General features: G+C 42.4%; 1 protein-coding gene across 1 annotated transcript in view; it reads left to right on the forward strand.

Annotated features, from left to right (window-relative positions):
• Nucleotides 1-21,227, forward strand: part of SH3TC2 (SH3 domain and tetratricopeptide repeats 2) — a 64,740-nt gene extending 43,513 nt beyond the window's left edge. The window contains exons 13-17 of the mRNA XM_003266616.4: nt 9,021-9,171; nt 11,283-11,405; nt 12,673-12,823; nt 14,593-14,789; nt 16,776-21,227. Of these exons, the coding sequence (XP_003266664.2) occupies nt 9,021-9,171; nt 11,283-11,405; nt 12,673-12,823; nt 14,593-14,789; nt 16,776-16,967 (814 nt within the window). The 3' untranslated portion in view covers nt 16,968-21,227. The remainder of the gene's footprint in view (nt 1-9,020; nt 9,172-11,282; nt 11,406-12,672; nt 12,824-14,592; nt 14,790-16,775) is intronic.
• Nucleotides 21,228-22,362: the final 1,135 nt, after the last annotated feature.

Raw genomic sequence — 22,362 nt, forward strand, 5'->3', positions numbered from 1 at the left:
TTATTTAGGAGTATGTTGTTTAATTTCCACATATTTGTGAATTTTCCAAGTTTCCTTCTGTTACTGATTTCTAATTTCATTTCATTGTGGTGGGAAAACAAACTTTGCATGATTTTATTCTTTTTACATTTGCTGAGATTTGTTTGGTGGCCCAACATATGGTCTACTCTGAAGGATGTTCCATGTAAACTTAAGAAGAATGTGTATTCTGTTGTTGTTTGGTGTAGTCTATAAATATCTTTTAGGTCTAATTATAATTTTTTATTTCCTTGGTGTTCTTTTGTCTAGTTCTTCTATCCATTATTGAAAGTGTGTTATTAAAATCGCTAATTGTTGTTGAGTTGTCTATTTCTCCCTTCCATTCTGTCAGCTTTTTCTACATGTATTTTGGGGCATTGTTATTAGGTGCTGCATGTATATTTATAATTATGCCTTTCTGATGGATTGAGTCTATTATCATTATAAAATGTCCTTCATTGTCTTTAATGACAATTTTGGTCTTTTTATCTGATATTAGCATGGCCACTCTAGCTCTCTTTGGTTACTGTTAACGTGGTCTATACTTTTAGTCTATTTGTGTCTTTGAATCTAAAGTATGTCTCTTGTAGGCAGCATATAGTAGAAACATTTTCTTTCCTCTTCATTCCTCAATGTTTGTCTTTTAACTAGAGTGTTTAATACATTTACATTTAATTACAGGTAAGGTAGGATTTATGTCTGCAATTTTGCTATTTTTTCTCTGTATTAATAACTTATATCTTTTTGTTTTTCTGTTTCTCCATTACTGCATTCTTTTGTGTTAAATAGATTTTTTCTTGTATACTATTTTAATTTCCTTGTTATTTCTTGTCCTGTATTTCTTTCAGTTATTTTCTTAATGGCTATCCTGGGGTAATAATTAGCATGTTTTTAAAATAAAAATCTTAGCAGTTTCCTGGTCATGCTCACAGCTCTGCACATGCATGTGGTCTTCTAGATTCCCAGGAATATGTCAGAACTTTTAAAACTTTTTATGGACATCTCATTTCCCAACTTTTTCCTCTCGTGTGTGTGTGTGTATGTGTGTGTGTGTGTGTTTTGACCTTTTCTTGTTGATCCGAATGTTTTCACCACCTAAGGCAGTGACCATATTAAACAATTGCTGCTGATTATCTTTGACATATGCCTCAGGGAAAAGGCTGTTCTGCGCTGAGTGAGCTCTGAGTGAGGTTAAATGAAAACAAGCCCTGTGAACAGAGGCTTCCAGGGAACTTCCAAACAGATCAAACAGTAACAGTTCTCTGGGTGATGGAACTTTGGGGGATTTCAAGCTCATTGTCTCCTTCAGTGGTTGCTAGGTTGCTGGTTTTTCCAGCTACCATTATTGTGAGGCTGTTGGTTTTTAAGTGTACCACAGAGCTAGGGACAAGCAAGATGTCTCTAAGGCAAGTTGTAAAGCAATGAAGCTCACTTTCGTAACAAGATTCAGCCGTTTTCCTGAATAAATACTTCTTGCAAACCTTTGGTTAATATCCAGAGTTCTGAAAAATTTTATTTAGATAATTTTTGCCTGTTTTCATTGCTTTTATGGAGGAGTAAACTTTTGGAAATTTTTATTCCATTGTTCTGTAAATTGATCTAGATTAGGATTTTTAATTTGAATAGTTTATAGTTTTATTTATTTTTTTTTATTATTATACTTTAGGTTTTAGGGTACATGTGCACAATATGCAGGTTTGTTACATATGTATCCATGTGCCATGTTGGTTTGCTGCACCCATTATATACCCAAAGGACTATAAATCATGCTGCTATAAAGACATATGCACACGTATGTTTATTGTGGCACTATTCACAATAGCAAAGACTTGGAACCAACCCAAATGTCCAACAACGATAGACTGGATTAAGAAAATGTGGCACATATACACCATGGAATACTATGCAGCCATAAAAATGATGAGTTCATGTCCTTTGTAGGGACATGGATGAAACTGGAAAACATCATTCTCAGTAAACTATCGCAAGGACAAAAAACCAAACATTGCATGTTCTCACTCATAGGTGGGAATTGAACAATGAGAACTCATGGACACAGGAAGGGGAACATCACACTCTGGGGACTGTTGTGGGGTGGGGGGAGTGGGGAGGGACAGCATTAGGAGATATACCTAATGCTAAATGACGAATAGTTTTTAGTTTTAAACTCCGAGATTCCTGTTTGTGCAATTGGGAGGAAATAAATATCCACTTTTGCTTTACCACTAATATGAGTGATATTGAATGGAAGATTGAGAAATACTTTAGGTGTCAGAGGAAACCCCTGTACACATAAGGTCATTGTCCCTTTGCAGAATGGCCAGTTCAACAAAGAGAACATGCTGTAATGCTATATTTGTTTAGCATGTATAAATCACCTTCTCCTACAGAACACTTAAAAAAAATAAAAGAACAAAGACCAACTACAGACACAGATAAACGGGTGTTTCCATGCACCTGGGGGTGGTTACTGTAATTTAGTACTAAGCTTCCTGGTAGCTGAGTAAAAAGGGGAAAGCTGTATGAGGTTCTCACTGTCTGACCAAAGAACATAAACACATGTATCTGTTGGAGCAATTTTTTTCCTGGCACAAATTGCTTAGGAGGAATTTATTAAGTGAGTCTTGATGTAATGGACAGATTTCTTCAACTAAATTCCCCTCTAGGGATTTGCATTCTCACAAAGCTCAAAGCCACAGCAAGCAAAGGCAGGAAGTGTTCATGGAAGAAGCGGCAGGCTTCTGTAGGGGCAGGTTTGGAGGGAAAGGAGACAATGCTTTCAGCAAAGGATGGGGGTGATCTGTCAGGGAAGACTTTATCAAGGTGGTAGCATTTGAGGAGGCCCTTGAAGGATAAGTAATATTTTGAAAAGTGGAGAAGGGTAGGTTTTAGGTGGAGGGAATAGCACTAGCCATGGAGAGGTCAGGACACATTTGAAAGACATTTTGTAGATTTAACAGACAGGATTTGGTGATCAGCTGGCTATGGGTAGTGACATGGTTTGGCTGTGTACCCCCTCAAATCTTATCTTGAATCATTGCTCCCATAATTCCCAGGTGTTATGGGAGGGACCTGGTGGGAGGTAATTGAATCATGGCACGGTTTCCCCCATACTCTTCTCATGGTAGTGAATAAGTCTCATGAGATCTGATGGTTTTATAACAGGAAACTCTTTTTGCTTGGGTCTCCTTCTCTCTCTTGCCTTCTGCCATGTAAGACCTGCCTTTCACCTTCTGCCATGATTGTGAGGCCTTCCCAGCTACATGGAACTGTGAGGCCATTAAACCTCTTTTTCTTTATAATTTACCCAATCGTGGGTATGTCTTTATCAGCAGTGGGAAAACGGACTAATATAGGTGCAAAGAAGACTCAACTTCTTCCCTAGAAGGAGATATGGAGGTTGGTGGGCATGGGGGAGGGGGCTTGCAGTGGGTATCCAGACCTGTACAGTGAACATCCATAGTGAAAATTATGGCCATAATAGCCTTCAGTGAGCATGCATTGTTTACTAAGCCATATGTAAATCTCAGGATCACCCTGTGACGTAGAAAGAATTGTGGAAATTGAGAACTAAAGAAGCCAAACAACTTGCATGAGGCTTCCCAGCAGGGATTGATATCCAAACAGTGTATTTCTAGAGCAGAGTTAGCAAGCTTTTTAAATAAAGAATCATACAGTAAGTGTTTTAGGCCTTGTGGGCCATATGATCTCTGCCACAAGTACTCCACCCTGCAGTTGTAGTATGAAAATAGATAATACATAAATGAATAAATGTGGCTGTGTTCCAATAAAACTTTATTTACAAAAGCAGATCGAAAGCTGTATTTGGCTCATGGGCCATAGTTTAACAACTCCTGATCTAAAATGCATGGTCTTAAGCACTCTATGTATTCTGTCCGCCCAGCCAGTAATTTTTGCCCTAGGCAAAAGAAATAGGTGTGGAAGGCTATAGAGTGAAACCTTGACACTTTTCTGTCCCTTTGTCTAATATCTGCAGGATCATGCCTTCTCTGCCTTCCAGGGGACAACTGCAGAATTTAGTCTGATAAAGGTTTGCAATCTCTCAATGGGAGGAACCTTAGGGCTTGTCTTCTGCCTTGAGGTGACACAACACAGACTGGCCGTAGAACTGAGCCAGATGGGGTCCATGAGAACTCTGTGGCTCTATTAAATCTATTAAATCAATTCAACAAATATTTACCGAGCATTTACTATTGCCCAGGCACTGTGCTAAAAACTGAACAAGGGTGATAATAGTCCATGAGCTCACAATGATAACAGAATAGCACAGAAAATAAACGTAAAAATAGCCACTAAAGGTATCATACAAATCGTGGTAAGTGCCACAAAGGATGTGCATATTATTGTTTTTAGAAAGAAGGGATGTCTTGCATGTAATAGGTCCTCTCAAAATAATGATTAATTCTTTGCATGTGAATACAACAGTAGCCTAGCAGCCATTGCTCCTGGCTTTTATTCTTTTTTTTTTTTTTTTTTTTTTTTTTTTTGAGATGGAGTCTTGCTCTGTCACCCAGGCTGGAGTGCAGTGGCGTGATCTCGGCTTACTGCAACCTCCGCCTCCTGAGTTCATGCCATTCTCCTGCCTCAGCCTCCCAAGTAGCTGGGACTACAGGCGCCCACCACCACGCCCAGCTAATTTTTTGTATTTTTAGTAGAGACGGGGTTTCACCGTGTTAGCCAGGATGGTCTTGATCTCCCCACTTCGTGATCTGCCTGCCTCAGCCTCCCAAAGTGCTGGGATTACAGGCATGTGCCACCGGGCCCGGCCGCCTGGCTTTTATTCTTATATTTATGCTTCTTATTTTTCTGGAACTGAAAAAAGTGCTACGTTTTAAAAAATATAATTAATATGTTAATCCCTAACACAGAAGCAATTCTTTTCTCATTTTTGTTGTAAGTAAGGAAGGAATTGCTTTTCCTGAAATGTTGTCATCTGATCACAAGGCTATAATGTACACTACCACCCCAGTTTCACACATGAGAAAACTTTGTTCAAGGTTTAAAACAGCTTATGTCTTTTAAAACTTCAGGATTTTTTAAGTGGTAAATGAAACAAAAATCTTCCCAAGTGCTAATATTTGATCCAGAAATTAGGCACTGCTTAAGGGTATAAATGTAACGGTTCTAGGTCAGACTCTGAGAGTTAGATCCTGGTTTAAACAGGGCTTATTACTTGGTCCAAGATAGTTACCCTTACTAAGCCTTACTTTTTTTCTATTAGTAAAATTAATGTGATAATAGTACTGATTTCAGGCCGGGAGCGGTGGCTCACCCTTGTAATCCCAGCACTTCGGGAGGCCGAGGGGGGCGGATCATGAGGTCAGGAGATTGAGACCACAGTGAAACCCCGTCTCTACTAAAAATACAAAAAAATTAGCCGGGCGTGGTGGCGGGCACCTGTAGTCCCAGCTACTCGGAGAGGCTGAGGCAGGAGAATGGCGTGAACCCGGGAGGCGGAGCTTGCAGTGAGCCGAGATTGCACCACTGCACTCCAGCCTGGGCGACAGAGCGAGACTCCGTCTCAAAAAAAAAAAAAAAAGATAATAGTACTGATTTCTTGGGGCTGTTGTGATGATTACATGAGATTTTGCATATAAAGCACCTAGTACACACTAAGTGCTCAATAGATGTCAGGTAATAATACTACCATTGTTACTATTATAAGACAAAGCTGCTGAGAGCTCAAAATAAGGCTTTAGAAATGTGCAGGAAAACTTAGATACGTTTCAAAAAACAAATCAAAGCAACAACATCCTACTGGATTTCTTTATTTGCAAAATGGGCTAAGAATTCTAATGGCTTGGGGTTTCTATGGGGATTAAATGAGAAAATGTATACTGAAAGTATACACCCAACACCTCACACAGAGTCAACTGTCAGTTTTTGGCCATCTTTATCATCAAAACAGGACAAGACCAATTAGTGGAGGCTGGGCTTTGGCCAGAGGTTAGACAGACTCATCCAGGCAAGGCAGGGATCTGGGAAGCCCCAGCAGAGGGTGGTAAGAGGAAGTCTGGAAATGCAGGTGTATTGGGGTCACTTGGCCATGGGCTCATGGCTGATGTTCAGGCAGGGAAGAAGAAACAAAGACTTAGCCCCAGAACTTGAGGACAGGAGAAATGAGAGAAAGAGAAGAGTCAAGATTGGAAAGGAGAGGAGATAACATACCGGAACACAGGCACAGGAGACTCAGAAGTACACAAGGCTGATGCAGTGCTGGCCCACCAGCAGTGCTCCATGCTTCTTTGGCTTTGGAAGCCAAACCAAACCTAGAGTCTGTGGGTGGTGGCTGGAGGAACTGGCATGCTGGGCTATCTGGTGCTCAACTGGTAGGTGACACTGCTTGGCCACTGGCAGATGTAAAGTAATGGGGGTGAGTGGTGATAGGAAGGAACCAAGGAAGCTGGACTACTGCCCAGTTTTAGATCACAGAAGCACTTGTTTTTTTTACTGGAGATCATAGATCACGTGCAAATCTTGGTGAGAGTCAGCTGTCTTTGGAAAATCTCCCATTTGCAAGGAGTCTCAATGGTGCTGTGTGAGCCACTAGGTCTCTGTAAGTCTTGTCTTCCCCTGATAGGGCGTTTCTTGGAAAGAAATAGAGATCTCCTCTCTTCCACAGTCATAATGAACTCAGAGAGAGAAAATGCCAGAAGCAAATGCTGGCTCTGTCAGTTGGCCTGTCTGTAATAACCTAAATCTTGTTCCCTGAAGGTCTGGAGAAAACAGCTATAGTAGCCCAAGGGCATCCCAGGACAGTAAATGGGAATATAAAAAAAACAGAGCAGGAAATAGGATGAGGATGAGATTTATGGGTCTTGTCTTCATCAACTGCTTCAGTGAGAGTGAGGAGAGTTGTGGAGGCCAGGCCTGCTGAATCTCAACCCGGCTTGAGTTTGCAGGGTACAAAGTGGAGAGAGAAAGGCAGGGCTTCCTATAGTGAAAGACGCCTGTGGTTACTGTAGCTGAGCTGAGGAGGTTGGTGATCACTGCAGCATGGTGTGGAGTTTTTCAGCTCATTGTATTCTCAGAGGAAGTTTCACATTTTAAAACTTGAGAAAGGGTGGCCAGCACCCATCGGGATGTCAATAAATCTCATGTTAAGAGCAGGGAGGAAGAGAAAGTTTGAGTGTTTTCTTTCTATTTCTTACAAGGGCCAAATGCCTGGCACTCTCTCCAGAAGGCCAACAGCTGCCTCATTGCCAATAAGGATCCAGGCCTCAGGAGCTGAGAGCAATGCTTGTTTGCCTCATGGTGCACAAAGGGGCCTGGCGGCTGAGAGGTCCATGATCAAGTGGTAACCACGTTTGTTGAGGACTTTCCACTTAAGTGTCCACAGACGTGGTTGATGATGATCAGTGTTTCTGGGAAGAGTTGCATGGTTTACTGCAGTGGTTCTCAAACTTTGGTGTGCAGGAGTGTAACCTGGATGTGTCTTAGGAATTCAGGTTCCTGGATTGCAACTGTAATGAATCTTTTTCAGTCAGTTTGAGGTAGCTCTGGGGGATCTGTGCTTTGAATAAGCTCCCTATGAAGTGCTGATGCAGGTGGGCCACAAATCATGTTTTGGGAAATATGAGTGTTTTGGGACAAGTCCTAGGCTGCTACTCAGAAGAAGGGAGTTCTGGCCTTGGATCTCCCCCTAATGTGCTGTGCAAACATACGTAAGTTATTTCCAGTTTCTGGGCTTGTTTCCTCTATAAAATAAGAAGATTGGACTAGATCGGCAAGTCTCAAGCTAAGCTGCACGACAGAATTACATGGAGAGCTTAGACACAGTGCTTGTGCCTGAGCCATATTCCAAGAGCCTGCTGCTCAGGCTATCATGACGTTGCAACACACTGGGAAATAGTGTGGCAGTGTACACGTTTAAAATGCTTCCAGGTGACTCTAGTTATTGCCGGGACTGAGAACTACTATCTAGATGATGCACAGTATTCCTTCCTTGTTTTTGAATACTGAATCATCTGTGAGAAAATATGTTACCTATGTCTCATTTCTTCATTGGTCCCTCCATTATCATGGAGGGAGAGTTTTCTCCAAAATACAATTTTCCAAATAATTACAGGGCACCCCATTAAGCACCAACCTGTTAAAACTTTCATCCTACTTTGATTTTTCTTTATAAACAAAACATCAAAATCTTTTCGATGATTTAAAGTTACCACTGTTGTCACTCATTCATGCATTCACTCAATAGGTATACATTTGATGTCTACTTCATGTTAGTAACTGTAATAGTTCATTCTCATGCGCTAATAAAGACATACCTGAGACTGGGTAATCTATAAAGGAAAGGATGTTTAACGGACTTACAGTTCCATCTAGCTGGGGAGGCCTCACAATCATGGCTGAAGGCAAAGAAGGAGCAAAGGCACATTTTAAATGACAGGAGAACTACCCTTTATACAACCATGAGATCTCATGAGACTCACTATCACGAGAACAGCAGCGTGGGGGTAATGGCCCCATGATTCAATTACCTCCCACCAGGTCCCTCCCACGACATATGGGGATTATGGGAGCTACAATTCAAGATGAGATTTGGGTGGGGACACAGCCAAACCATTTCAATAGCAGAACACCGAAAAAGGTTATAGAGCAGTAAAAGGGTTGATGGACCATGTATCAGTAATAATAATAATTATAAGTGATCTTTAAACATTCATCAGGTGCCAAGGACGTAATAGGCACTGTTCTAAACACTTAGTTTTGTCTCATTTAATCCGCACAACAATCCGCTCAGGTGGGCACAATTATAGGTCTGTTTTACAGATAAGGAGACCAAGGCACAGAAGGATCCTGTACTTTCTCAAAGTCACACAGCTGATTGGGGTAGAGCTGGGATTCAATTAGGCCCACCTCCCTGTGTGATGTGGGACATGGCTGTTCCTGCTCAGAGCTTCTATTTCATTCTGTGCTGAGTGGACCCTGAGGCCCCTTTGAGCCCTCGCACCTCACAAGTTCATGTCTGTCCCCAGGTCCCTCAGGAGGTCACTCACATGCATCAAGGAGAGCCTGCGTATCTTCATTGACCTGGGGGACAGAGACAAGGCTGCCGAGGCCTGGCTTGGGGCGGGGCGACTCCACTACCTCATGCGGGAAGACGAGCTGGTGGAGCTGTGCCTGCAGGTAGGCCTCCTGCAGAGCTCTCTGGGAGTTGTTGACTTGGGTCATTTGGGGAGGCAGCTGTACCCTTTAAACCAACCAGCTGGAACCAGAGCGGGATGATGTTCACCCTAAGCCCGTGGAGAGAGGGCCAGTCACTGAGACCCACATACACGCGTGCACCCTGGGAGGATGTGGAGGGAGACTCACATATCATCTGTAACGTCACTTGTCCGATTAAGTACACCTGTCTTTCCAAAGCTCAGCATACACCTTGACATCAGGGTTTTGCTGCAGTTTGAGGCAAGGTTGGTGTGTATGTGGGGTATTAACAATATTATTCTCTTATTTTTTTGTTTGTTTGCATACTTTTAATATCAGAGATGTGGTACAGTGTAATGGTTAAAAGCCTGGGCTTTGAAGAGAGAAAAGCCTAGAGTCAAATCCCAGGGCTATCACATATGGACTGACTGTGTGACTTTGGCCTTGCCATATGACATCTCTGGGATTCAGTTTCTTCATGGGGGAACTGAACTCTGTCTTTTAGCATAAGGATTAGTAAAACAAAAATTTATATGTCTCACTTACATAGTAGTAAATGCATAGTAAGCATTTATTAAGTGCTCTGAACTTAGTAAATGTTTAATACATGATATTTTAGTGTTTTATTACTATCTGTACAATATTGACATTAAATACTGTGGTGATATGTAAGATGTTTAATTCTACAAAAATATACCAATTTTTTTCTTTCCTATGTTTTGTTTTCTCTCTTTTTACTTCTCCTTATACTAGCACATAAACTTGCACAAATCCACTTCTACTGAGACTTAATAATGGCTGCAAAACCCTGAATGCATGCTTCCTATGTGCAGGAGACTTTGCTAAACACTTCACTTGCATGACGTAGTTTAACCCTCATTATAAACGCAGTAGGAGTTTCCATTATTAATTTCCATTTTACAGATGAAGCTCAGAGAGACTGAGTAATTTGCCCAAGGTGATACAACTGGTAAGTGGTGGAGCTGAGAACTTCACACGGTGTGACTTAGAGCCTTCACTCTCAGCCTCTACACCATCTGCCTTGCAATTTTAGGGTTGAAAGGGTTTCCAGAGGGCAGACAATTCAGTCTTCTCCTTTCATGTTGTGGGAGACTGAAGCCAGAGGGCACTGTTCTGATTGTGCATTGTTTTGGTGGCAAAGCCCCCTGATTCCAGGGTTCCATCTCACTGCCCGCCCCCCCATGCAATAACACAGCAACTGCAGCGTCTTGCCCCAGTGATGAAATGTTCACTGGCCAGAACTGGTCCCAGGCCTCACCCAACCCCAGGCTGCCACCTAACTGATGTTGTGCAGGGTCATTTCCATGGAAGTGAATCATTCTGGACCTGAGGCTATTTGAGGTCCTGTAACTGTGCTCTGCAGGTGCAGCAATATATTCTTTACTCTTCAACTTCCTTAGCACATTTGGTGTCAATGAAATCCAAAATAGCTTGCTGGAGATAAAGAAGCTGTGGAGGCTAGGGTACTGGGATGGAAGACACCAACATTTGTTTGCCACTGATTATTGGCCTGAACCTGGGGAAGTTCTGTTTTCTTTCTGAGCCACACTATCTCCATCTGGAAAGTGTAAGGTGTTGAACTGGATCACTATTTTTCCATTTCAGTTATTTACATATTAAATTCATGGTTTTGCTATATACATGTACCTTCTATACCATTGTTTACTTCTTTTTATTTTACTCAACATCAAATCAACGTAGCTTTTTTTACACTTAGTCTTATTCTACGCAATACACTACCTAAAGTTGCAGGTTGGATGCATTATTAGTTTTTTTTTTCTAAAACACATTAAAATAAATACTTAACTAGTAAAACAAAATGTTTTTCTATATACTGTTAAAAATAATCTAGCACCACCAAAAGCAATCTCTTATACCAGGATGGGGAAATGCCAGACTGGAGAATATCTAAAGTCCTCTTACCAGCCCTAGGAGTGTGAAGACATTTAGGATTTGGGGGACTTTAGCAGAGGATTAGTTGATTTAGGTGGTCTGCATCTTAGCTCTGCCAGTCCTGTGGAGGTTGGGAAGCCCTCCTCTCTGCCTTTAACAGCTGTCTCTGTCCCACCTAGGCAGCCATCCAGACAGCCCTGAAGTCAGAGGAGCCTTTGCTGGCTCTCAAGCTTTATGAAGAAGCAGGTGATGTGTTCTTCAATGGGATCCGCCACAGGCATCATGCAGTGGAGTACTACCGAGTAAGTCCACCTGTGCAGTTTGCTGAGACAGGTCCTGGCACGGGCATGGGCAGGGTCAGGCTGGACTTCGGTCTGGGTCCCTCTTCTCCTCTCTTGCTTGTATTTCATTTTTCTCTCTTTCTTGTCCAGTGCCCACCTACTCACTCTCTCTTCAACCTAGTGGGAGCTCAGGGAAGGTTCTGATAAACTTAGTCATTCTCAGGCTTGACAAGTTATCCTTCTTGGGATAATGCATCAAAATAATTGAGTCCAGGAGTTCAAGACCATCTCAAACTCTTGGGTGCATGATACTTTACAGTCTGCAGCACAGTTTTGAGTTTACCAGTGTTTTCCACTTACTACTGGGGATGCGGTGGGAGATTATTTAAATGGTTATGTAGATGAATGCTTTTATTTGATCATATTTTTAATAAGCATGTATTAAAATATATTTTTTAAAATTAAAAATATATAACACAAGCTCATCAAACCTATGATTTCACAGATATTATTGTGAAGGATGAGGCAAGAAAAAGAGTTGATGTTAAGAATAACACAGATTAAACGAATGTCCAGATATTAAGCAGATATATAAAAAATTGTGATTGTTGTTCATCACTGACTGAAGTTTAGGAAGCCTCATTATCTAATTTGATCCTAAAATTTTATTCATTCAGATATTCATTTGTTTATTTGTTCACTTGTTTATTCAGTCATCAAACACTAGCAAACACCCATTTTGTGCCAGGCACTGAGCTAGGGGTGGGGAAGAACAGGGAACGCATCTCTGACTATTGAGGGACTTATTTTCATATGCATTTTGTAGATGAGAAAACTAAGGTTCAGAAAGATGAAGTGATTTGCCTAAAATTCTGTCATAATAAAAACATAGAAATGACCACTTTTTGAGATATTCCCACACTATGCATATACTCATGTGTACTTCATAGATAGCGCCATGGATGCTAGGGGAGCACACAGCTGAGAAGGGAACAACTTTCCATGTGACCTTGGGAAAAGCCACTTCCCTTTACTACTCTAGGTTTCCCCAGTTTTAGGAGGCCCAATGCCCTCTACTTCTTCTACTTTAAGATCTGGGCAAAACATCATGAGCAAGGATCAGGAGAGAGAGGGTTGAGTAAAGGCACACAGGGAAACATGGCTGACTCCCCTTTGTTTTAGTCCACTGCCGTCCCCCAACTCCTGCCTGTAGAAGATAAGCCTCCTAGCTATGGTATGCACTGAGGATTCCTAGCTAGACTAAGGTTCCTTGGGCTTCTGTTCTTAGGCTGGAGCTGTTCCTTTAGCAAGGAGGTTGAAGGCGGTGAGAACTGAGCTCCGGATTTTCAACAAGCTGACAGAGCTGCAGATTAGCCTCGAAGGCTATGAGAAGGCTTTGGAATTTGCCACCCTGGCCGCCAGGCTCAGCACAGTCACAGGTGGGTGGTCTTCACTATTGGGTGTGTTGAATGGGAGGCATGATTAGTCAAGGATAGATAGCAAAGCAATAAGAGCACAGGGTCTGGAGTCAGACTGTGTGGGTTCAAATCCCAGGTCCAACTGTCAGGGAGACCTTAGTTAAGCAAGTTGCTTAACTTCTATAAGCCTCAAGCTTGTCATCACCAAATCAGGATTAAAAATAGTGCCCACCTCATGGTAGTTGTTATGAAGACAGTGATTATCCATGTAACGGCCACAGCACAATGCTGGGTACATGGTAAGTTCTTGGTAAGTGTTGCCTGTGCCACACTATTATTATATTACAGTTGCTGTTGTTCCCCAAGTGTAAAGTAAATGATATTTTATTCTCTGCATAGGCTATGTTCCCATTGCAAAAGGACTGTGCCCTAAATTTTAAATTAGTTAATTTTTAGTCAAAAGTGCATTTTCCCATGAAGCTAAAATGTAAATGAAGGTCAGGTTCCCATTACCCCAACTCAGAACATAGCTGAATATCTTGTGTTTATGTCAAAAGCTAGTGGGAAACAATAATAGTCATCAGAACAGATAAATGGCAGAATAAAAAAGATTTAAAAACCCCTCATCTTGAATGTTGGTGTTTGAAGAAAAGCAGATTTGATTAGAGAAGCCTTGATTAGATGTAAGTGTAAATGGAATATTCTGTGATGATTCCAGGAGGGACTTCTGGGCATTTTCAAGGGTATTGGATGTGGATGATACCGGACTTTATTGTGTCTAATTGCACTCTTGAGAGTGCTTTCCCTCTTTTCCCTACCTTTTTCCTTATTGCATAAGATCTCATCTGAGTGACTGTGTGCTAATCTCAGGAAAGGCCTTGGAGGCCCCAGGCAGCTCCTCTGAGCACTCTTTATCGTCACTGGATGGGAGCTGAAGGGAGGTTGTATGCATCCTTTATATATGTACTTCCCCTGTGGCTGAATTTTCCATATCAGAGAATTTTCTCTCTCTTAGATTTTCTTTTTTAATTTTGGCTTTTGGCTCTTTGAAGCTTAAAAGTGATGTTTTTAGATGGTATCCAACAGCCACCTTGCAAATATTCCAGAGACATGATTGTAAGCGTCTGTTCCCTGTAAAAGGTTGCTCTGTATTAAAACAAATCCACCAAACAACAAGTCATAGACCCGTTAGAAACCAGCATTCTAAAGCATGGTTTAAGGGTGAACAGGTGTTTGTAGCTTATCTGAGACTGACAGTAGGTAAAGGGGACAAGGAGAGACTGCTATATGGTGGTACCCAAGATAACTCTGAAGAGAGAGACTTTGTGTGAGGAAGACATTTATTATACAGAGTGATTTACTGCAATTCTTAGCTACTCCATTAAGCTAGACTTGTCACCATGTCCCATTAAAAGGGTTTAAGAAGAATTCTTTCCCAGAATCCTGCATTACAGTAGCATCTGCAATAAGGAGAAAATTTTCTTCTGGGAATCACTCCAGGAAACCTTGACCCATCTTCTACTTAGTCACTCTTATAGAGCCCTGCGTTTTCTTTTGTAGCATTTATGACACGTGTAATGTTACATTTGTTTGTGGGATTATTTAAGGAATGTCTGTCATGTGAGACAATAAGCTTTATGAGTACAGGCACCTCTTCTGTCTTATTCCCTATGCCCCAGCACAGTCCCTGACATCTAGTAGACCTTCAAAAAGTTTTATGGAATGAATGAGTGAACAAATGATGCAAAGTGTTGGTTGCAGGGTATCTCTCTCAGTCTTCCAATTATTAGGAGATCGGAGGCAGGAGCTGGTGGCCTTTCACCGCCTGGCTACAGTGTACTACTCCCTGCATATGTATGAGATGGCTGAGGACTGCTACCTGAAGACCCTGTCCCTCTGCCCACCCTGGCTGCAGAGTCCCAAGGAGGCCCTGTACTATGCCAAGGTGTATTATCGCCTGGGCCAACTCACCTTCTGCCAGCTGAAGGTAAGAGCCAGACTTCCAAGATTTCCTAACAGCCACCACCCAACCATTCTCCTTCCTGACTCAAAGACAATGAGGAGCCTTTGTGGTGGAGCTGAGAAAACCAGAGTGCCAAGATGAGGAGTCTTGTCTCATAGGGTGAGGAGTGGCTTTACAGGGGACATGGAAGCTCTTTCCACTTAACCCTGCTGAAGATCTCAAAGGTGCTCCCATCTTCGCTGAGGAGTAGACCATGGTTCCTCTTTTTCCTTGCCTTGCCACCATGTCTGTGGCTTCTTTATCTGTTAGATACTATAGGCACATTGCCTGTGAGTCCCTCAAGGGCCTATGGAAATATACAAGACCCCAAAACAAAAGAACTATAAGGTCTAAAATGAAGATCAAAATGAATACTTTACAGTATGTCCGTAAAATGTTACAGACCAACTAGTCAACTGCAACTCATTTCTTATAAAGTAATGTAAAGCTACATTTTATGAGAAATGTGGGTGCATATGAACATGTTTGAGATAACGAGGTGTGGGGCCTTTAAACTAAGTATACTTAGATCTTAAGAAGGCTTTAGCCCTGCTTCTCTTGCTTGCTGAATCTAGAACTTCTTTTTTTGCTTGCTTGCTTTTTTTTTCTTTTTTTTTTTTGGGACAGGGTCTTGCTGTGTAGCCCAGGCTGGAGTAGCATGGCTTGATCTTGGCTCACTACAGCCTCTGCATCTGGGGCTCACGCAATCCTTCTACTTCAGACTCCTTAGAAGCTGGAACCACAGGTGCACGCCACCACACCTGGCTAATTTTTGTATTTTTTGTAAAGATGGGTTTTCGTCATGTTGCCTGTCTCAAACTGCTGGACTCAAGCAATCTGCCAGCCTCAGCCTCCCAAAATGGTGGGATTACAGGTGTAGTAGGCCATTATGCCCACCCCAGAACTTCTTGATTTTTGGTGACTTCTAGAGTTGTGTTGGTTGCAAGTCTCTGTTACAACTCTGACCCTCAAACTGTGTCCCTAAGTTTGGCTTTCTTTTACTAGAGGTCCCTGTCCCCTGAAGCACAACCCTTAATCTCTTAATATAGTGGCTTCTGAGTCACTCTTGTGTTTGGCCCCCAGGGACCTCAGGGCAGCTCTGCTGTCCTTTTCTTATTTGCCAGCCTTTGCTTCTGGCCTGAATTAATTACTGACTTATGAGGGTTAATGGAAACCAGGCAACCTTTTTGAGTCTCACCCAAAGAAGCATCTGTTTCTCATCTTTACCATGTAGGGAAGGCCAGGGGGTAGTGAAGCACCCTCTAGCCATCTTGCTTCTGCCCCACATCTCCCAGTAGGTGGTTCAGGGATAAAGTGTGTGATCTGATCATGTCAACCAGGAACTCCACGGATTGTAAAGGGAAAAACTCAGTTCAAACTTCCTTAAGCAAAAAAGGCAACTTACTGGCTCAAAGAATGTGAAAGCTGAGCTACAAATGTAACTGCAGATAGCTCTGGATCCTGTTTCTCAATCGTCGTCAGAGATTTCCCCACCTCTCATTGTATTCCTTGACTCTGTATGTTTCTACTTTGCTTTGTTTCTTGGCCTTTTCCCTTTCTAGCTACTGGCAGGTTCAAGTCCACCTCTGAACCTGCCACTTCAGAGGGACTATTTTCCTTATTGAGACACAGTGGAAAGTCCCAGGGAGTGGCAGATGTAGGCCAAGTTTGGGTCATGTGCACATCCTTGAAGCACTGTGCCCAGGGCAATGGCTGAGCCTCAGTAAGGGACCACCTCTGTGCCTGGAGTGCAGGGCACTGGGATTCGCAATACCCCAAGGACCACAGTGGAGGGAGAGAGGAGCTCCCTAAGGACTCAGGAGATGGGAATTGGATATTGGGCAAACAAACAAACAAACAAACAAACAAACAAACAACAAAAAAAACTAGAGTGGCCAGCACAGCCTCCTAGCCTGTCCTGGAAGTGTTTGCTAATGCTGTCTCTTCTTTGCCCCCATACCACGGGGTTAGGATGCCCATGATGCCACTGAGTACTTCCTTCTGGCCCTGGCAGCAGCGGTCCTGCTGGGTGATGAAGAGCTTCAGGACACCATTAGGAGCAGGCTGGACAACATCTGCCAGAGCCCCCTGTGGCACAGCAGGCCCTCCGGGTGCTCCTCAGAGAGGTCGCGGTGGCTGAGTGGCGGTGGCCTGGCCCTCTGAGGAAAGCTGTCCTGTCTCTGGACATTTGGCATGGCCAGACTCTGACCCCACTGCCCTAGGCTCTTAAATACTCATTGGGAGGGTCCGAGTCATTACCTGGCTTAGTCCCCTCATTTTACAACAAGAAGAATGAAGTCCAGAAGGAGAGGGGCTCATTGCAGGCCACAGAAAGATTTGATGGTGCAATGATGAGAATTCCTGGTTCCAGGCTTTGCATCTGGAGCCTTTACCAGTTGACCATTGCCTTCCACACAAACAGCCTCTGAAAAGCACTTTCTCCATACATAATTCTGGAGCAGATGAGGAATCTTGCCCTCCAGGAACCTTCCTTCCTCCTGCAGTGAGGAAATCAGTCACTGCACTGGTGCAAAGATAAGCAGATTGGAATTTGTGCTCTTCACCGATTTTCTCAGGGAAAGACCCCTTCCCCTTGCCAGCAGAGGAGCCTGTAGTTTTTCCATTTCTTTCTTCAGAACCAAAGTATGTGTCACTTCTCATGCTCACAGGGATTGACAGGAGAGAATTCACCAGGATCTTAGCTCAAAAGACACAGCCTCAGAAAGGCCAGATGGATTGCACGAAACCTGACTTGGATTCACCATCTTCGTCCTGCCATAAGGCTGTGCTACCATATAACCTCCCAGAAGCTCCAGGGAAGCTTTCCAAGAACCAAGGCTTGAAAATTGAATGTTAAGAAAATTATGACATAAATTACATATAAATAGTGTATATGATTAAATATTGTCCAGTTACATTTACACACACATTTTATCTCATCCACAATGGGGACAGATGAGATGGAGGACTTGAAGGATGGGTGAGAATACCAATACATGTCATTTTTTTTTTTGAGACAGTATCTCCTCTGTTGCCCAGGCTGGAGTTCAGTGGTACAGTCAGGGCTTACTGCGACCTCAGACCCCGGGGCTCAAGTGATCCTCCAGCGTCAACCTCCTGAGTAGCTGGAACTACAGGCATGTGCCACCACACCCAACTACAAGGCATCTTATTGATTTCAGGGCAACTGCTTTACAAAGCATCTCTATTAATGACCTATCACTGCAGAGCACACTGAGTGGCCTAAAACACTTATAATCTCATGGTTTCTGAAGGGCAGGAATCCAAGCATGACTTAGCTGAGCCCTCTGACTTAGGGTGGTTCACAGGCTGCAATCAGCCAGGGCTGCAGTTATCTCAACTTCAACTAGAGAAGGATGGGCTTCTCAGCTCACCCACACAGTTGTTGTTAGAAGTCAGTTTTTTGCTAGCTGTTGGCCAGAGGCTTCCTGCAGCCACTTGCCACATGGGCCTCTCCACAGGGCAGTCACAACATGGTACCACTGCTTCACTAGAGGGAGCAAACAAAAGGAGCAAGAACCAGAGTGAGCAAGAGAAAAGGGAGTCACTCTCTTTCTGTAACCTAATCACAGAAGTGACATTTCCTTAGTCTTGCCTATTCAATTCATAATAAGTGAGTCACTAGGTCCAGCTCCCACAAGAGGCGGGTGTTTACCAGCAGCTTGAATACCAGATGGTGAGGAATCATTGGGGATCATTTCAGAAGTGACCTACCACAGTATCTGAGTTCTTTGATAATAAAATCAGGAATTCTCTAATTTCAGCAAACTGAAAATATGGTCCACTAACCGGCAGCATCAGCATCACCTGTGAGATTGTTTGAAATGAAAATCTGCGGCCCCACCTATGATCTCTGAATCAGAATCTCTGGATCCCAGAACCCTGACTCGTCCAAGCTTTCCTGGTGATTTTAATGCACCCTAAAGTATGGGAAGCACCACTGCAGGGCAAAAGCCCTCAGATAGTGTGCATAACTATTACCTGGTGAGGTTGTTGAACATGAACTTCTTGGTTTCTATCTCTAATAATTCTGATTCAGTAGATCTGGGATGTATCCCAGGAACATGCATTTTTAGAAAGAACTGAAGCAAGCCTGATGCAGGTGGTTCACCCTTGCTCCTTGTGTGAATCACAAGGATACCAGCCATAATTCCCTGCATCTGATGCCCATCAGCCTAGCTTTTATTATCAGACCATCTGCCCTTAATTTCTAGCTTCTTGGGCTAATCAGATGATTGGTTGTTTGGCAGGGTGAGATGGGAGTGGTGAGTTGAGCCGCCATTGCATCTTCTAGTCATCAAGGTTGTCTAGCATTGGCACATATTTTCTCTTAGAGATGTGGTTGGTTGTCAAAAGGCTGTCTACTCTAGAGAGTATTCTCCAGGAAGGAGAAGCTTCCAATTGTCTAATTAGTAAAGTTATCCAATCCACTATCATGCAGAATAGATGTGGTTTTGCCCCCACCACAAGCTGTAAAAGCCCCAAGCTGGGAGGGATGTTGTGGTTAAGGGTATTCAGTCTAATCTCCCATGCATAGACCTTTCAACAACATTCCTGGGAGACAGTCAGGGGCACACACATTCCAGAACAGTTACATATCGTGTATTTGAAGAAGGTTCACACAGTCCTGGAAACCATGCCACTGGCCATTCCCCATCTGACTCAGGTTACAGATCCCCTCCCTTTTCCCGCTGACCATTCACTGTCCTCTGGCCAGATTTCTTTCTGTTTCTCTGAAAGAGCGGTTCCCATAACTGCACAAGGCTTTTGATGTTGGCCGGTGGGTGAAGAGAACAGAGGGATGTTACTATACTTAATTTGATTCTTCCTCTCCCCAGCAGCCACATCTGTCCTTGGCTTCCACTGAGCTTTATAATCAATTGAAACTTCTGTGTCTTCTGACTTGAATTTCTGTTTGGACAGATCTTTCTCAATTGCTGGAAATATGTGTATGCATTTGCATATGCATACACATACACACACATATGTGAAGAGCATTGTTTCTATCCATGTTACATTTCATTGGAAATTTTAGCTAAAATTTCCCAGTTCTGTGCACTTTGATTACCTCTAAATCTGATGAATTTACCTGTAACCAGGTCAGTTATAAAAATGTTTAGCATGTTTCCAAAGACAAGGGTAAGACTATTTTTTTAAAATAAGAAAAACATTGTGCTATATAATTGCAATTACTACATTCTATATGTAAATCGCTTGCTAAAACTCTTTTAAAAAGTGTTTAAAAATTTCATTTTTAAAATGTGGGCCAACTATTCCCTTTGGAAACATGTTGATGCTGTCTTTTTTTCATGATCCACAGAGAGTAAAGTGGTGATTGGATCTGGTCTCTACTTAAACACTTAAAAAAATAAGTGTATCATAGCCAAACATGATCTAGTTACCCTCTTTATTCTAATTGTTCCCTCAAATCTTATATGGGCTGTGTGGCTGCTGGCTCCTTACATCTAATCTAAATAAAGAACAAGGAGGGCATTGCAACATTGTGGAAAACCTTGTAACATGTTTTCTCAGCTTTCAGGTATACTAGTTCCCTGTCCAACAGTATTAACATTCTGAAATCTAATATTGCTTTTGTCCTTTTCTTATTTGCTTTTCCATTATTTTAAGATGCTTTTATATTGTGCGTGTGTATATATATGTATGTGTGTGTGTGTGTTCATTTTCTTCCTCTTTGTAAATATAATGCACCCCATTTGGCAGAAGTTTATTTGAGAAAGGGAATATGCAGGAATGGAGGGTGTTAGGGTGAGGGATCAGGAAGCCTGTCACTAAAGGGAACCTGTATTTTAGTCTTGATTTTGATATTAAATTGCAGTGCGACCTTGGGCAAGTCACTTAACCTCTACACATCTCAGATATTTGTCCTCTGATAAAAGAACCTCACCTCTGGGTTTTTCAGCAGTGCTATTTTTATACTGTATGAACAGGATAAGAAATAGTATTGGAGAGATGAAATGATATATTTTTATAGCCCAATTATATTCTCTTATTTTTACAGGTGAGTAAACTGAGGAACAGAAGGGTAACTTCCTCCCAGACACATTGGTAGTTAGTGGCAAAGACAGTGGTACTTGAGGCAGGGGTCTCATGACTCAAGGACTTAGTTGCACAAATGACAGGATTTCTGCTATTCAGGGCTTCCTTCACAGTTGTATGTATATATGTACACGTGTGTGTATGTATGCATGCATTTATCACGATATGTACCAAAGAGCCTTTACAAAACATTTTCTAAATTGATTTACTTCTTTTACTCATATTAACTTATTTTTATAAAGGACGACCAGTCTATATAGAAGAAAAACTTGTATTGTTTTCCATAAACCGAATTCTGTAAATAATGGCAAATACAATGAAAATAAAACAATGCATTAACTTCAAGCTAGGTCCTGTTGCTCTTTGCAAGCACCCAGCCTAGGCCTTATCTGGCATTGTTTGAAAACAGAGAGATTAACAAGTGGCAGAGAGTGTAGATGACAGACTAGCAATAACCACTTTTTCCTTGCACACTCAGAGAAATGGAGTAAGCAGGGAAGAGGACTGAGCTCCTTCCGATGAGGGTCAGTGTCATTCAATGCCAGGTTTGGGCACACATTTCAGGGAAGTGGGGATTCAGCTGGGTGACAGGAAAGGGGCGAATTATATATTATGTAATATGATTCAGTATCAGAAGCATTGTGATTGGAGTTAATTACAGGATGTTACAGGCACTGAGGGGAAGGGATTTTACCCAGACAGGGTTATGGGCATCAGGAAGGGCTTTCTGGAGGATGTGATATCCAAACTGAGTTCTGAAAGGGAGACTTACTTGATTCTAACTGCAGACCAGCAGGTTGGTATTGACAGACAGTGCATGTGTCAAGCAAAGGTCCAGAGGGTGGACAGGGGTTGATGTTTTCTGAGAGCAGCTCACTGTGAGTGCAGTGAGGCTGGAACAGATTCAGGGAAGCAAAGAGGGTTTGGATTCTACCTGGAGGTTGAGGGAAGGGTATAGAAGGATTATAAGCAGTTGAAAGAAACATGGTCAGATTTGTGCTTTAGAAAGATGATTCTAGAAGCAGCATGAGACTAGATTAGGCAGCAGTGGAGAAGGTAGAAAACACATTAGGACTTGGCTATTGCAACAAAACACTCCAGCCTTGATTCAGATTATCGCCAGTTTTCCCCACTAATGTTCTCCTTCTGATCCCACATTGGATTTAGTTGCCATATTTCCCTATGCATCTCTGGTCTATGACAGTTTCTGCCTTGCCTTGTTTTTCATGACCTTGTCAGTTTTGGTCTCTTTTCCTCTTTTAATTGCTGCCATTGAGATGCGTGACAAGGGGCAAAGAAGGAAGAAATTCAAGGGAATGGGCTCTGCACTCACTCAGGTGACAGCTCAGGTGGGAGCAATGGAATGTGTTTTGGAGTTGGGCATACTCGGGTTAGAATCTGTTTCTTACTAGCTATGTGACCTTCTGCAAATTAATTAACTTCCCTGAGCCCAGGGCTATCAGAATTATATCAGACTTAT

This window comes from Nomascus leucogenys, chromosome 2, assembly GCF_006542625.1.
Source record: "Nomascus leucogenys isolate Asia chromosome 2, Asia_NLE_v1, whole genome shotgun sequence".
In the NCBI taxonomy this organism is placed as follows: domain Eukaryota; kingdom Metazoa; phylum Chordata; class Mammalia; order Primates; family Hylobatidae; genus Nomascus; species Nomascus leucogenys.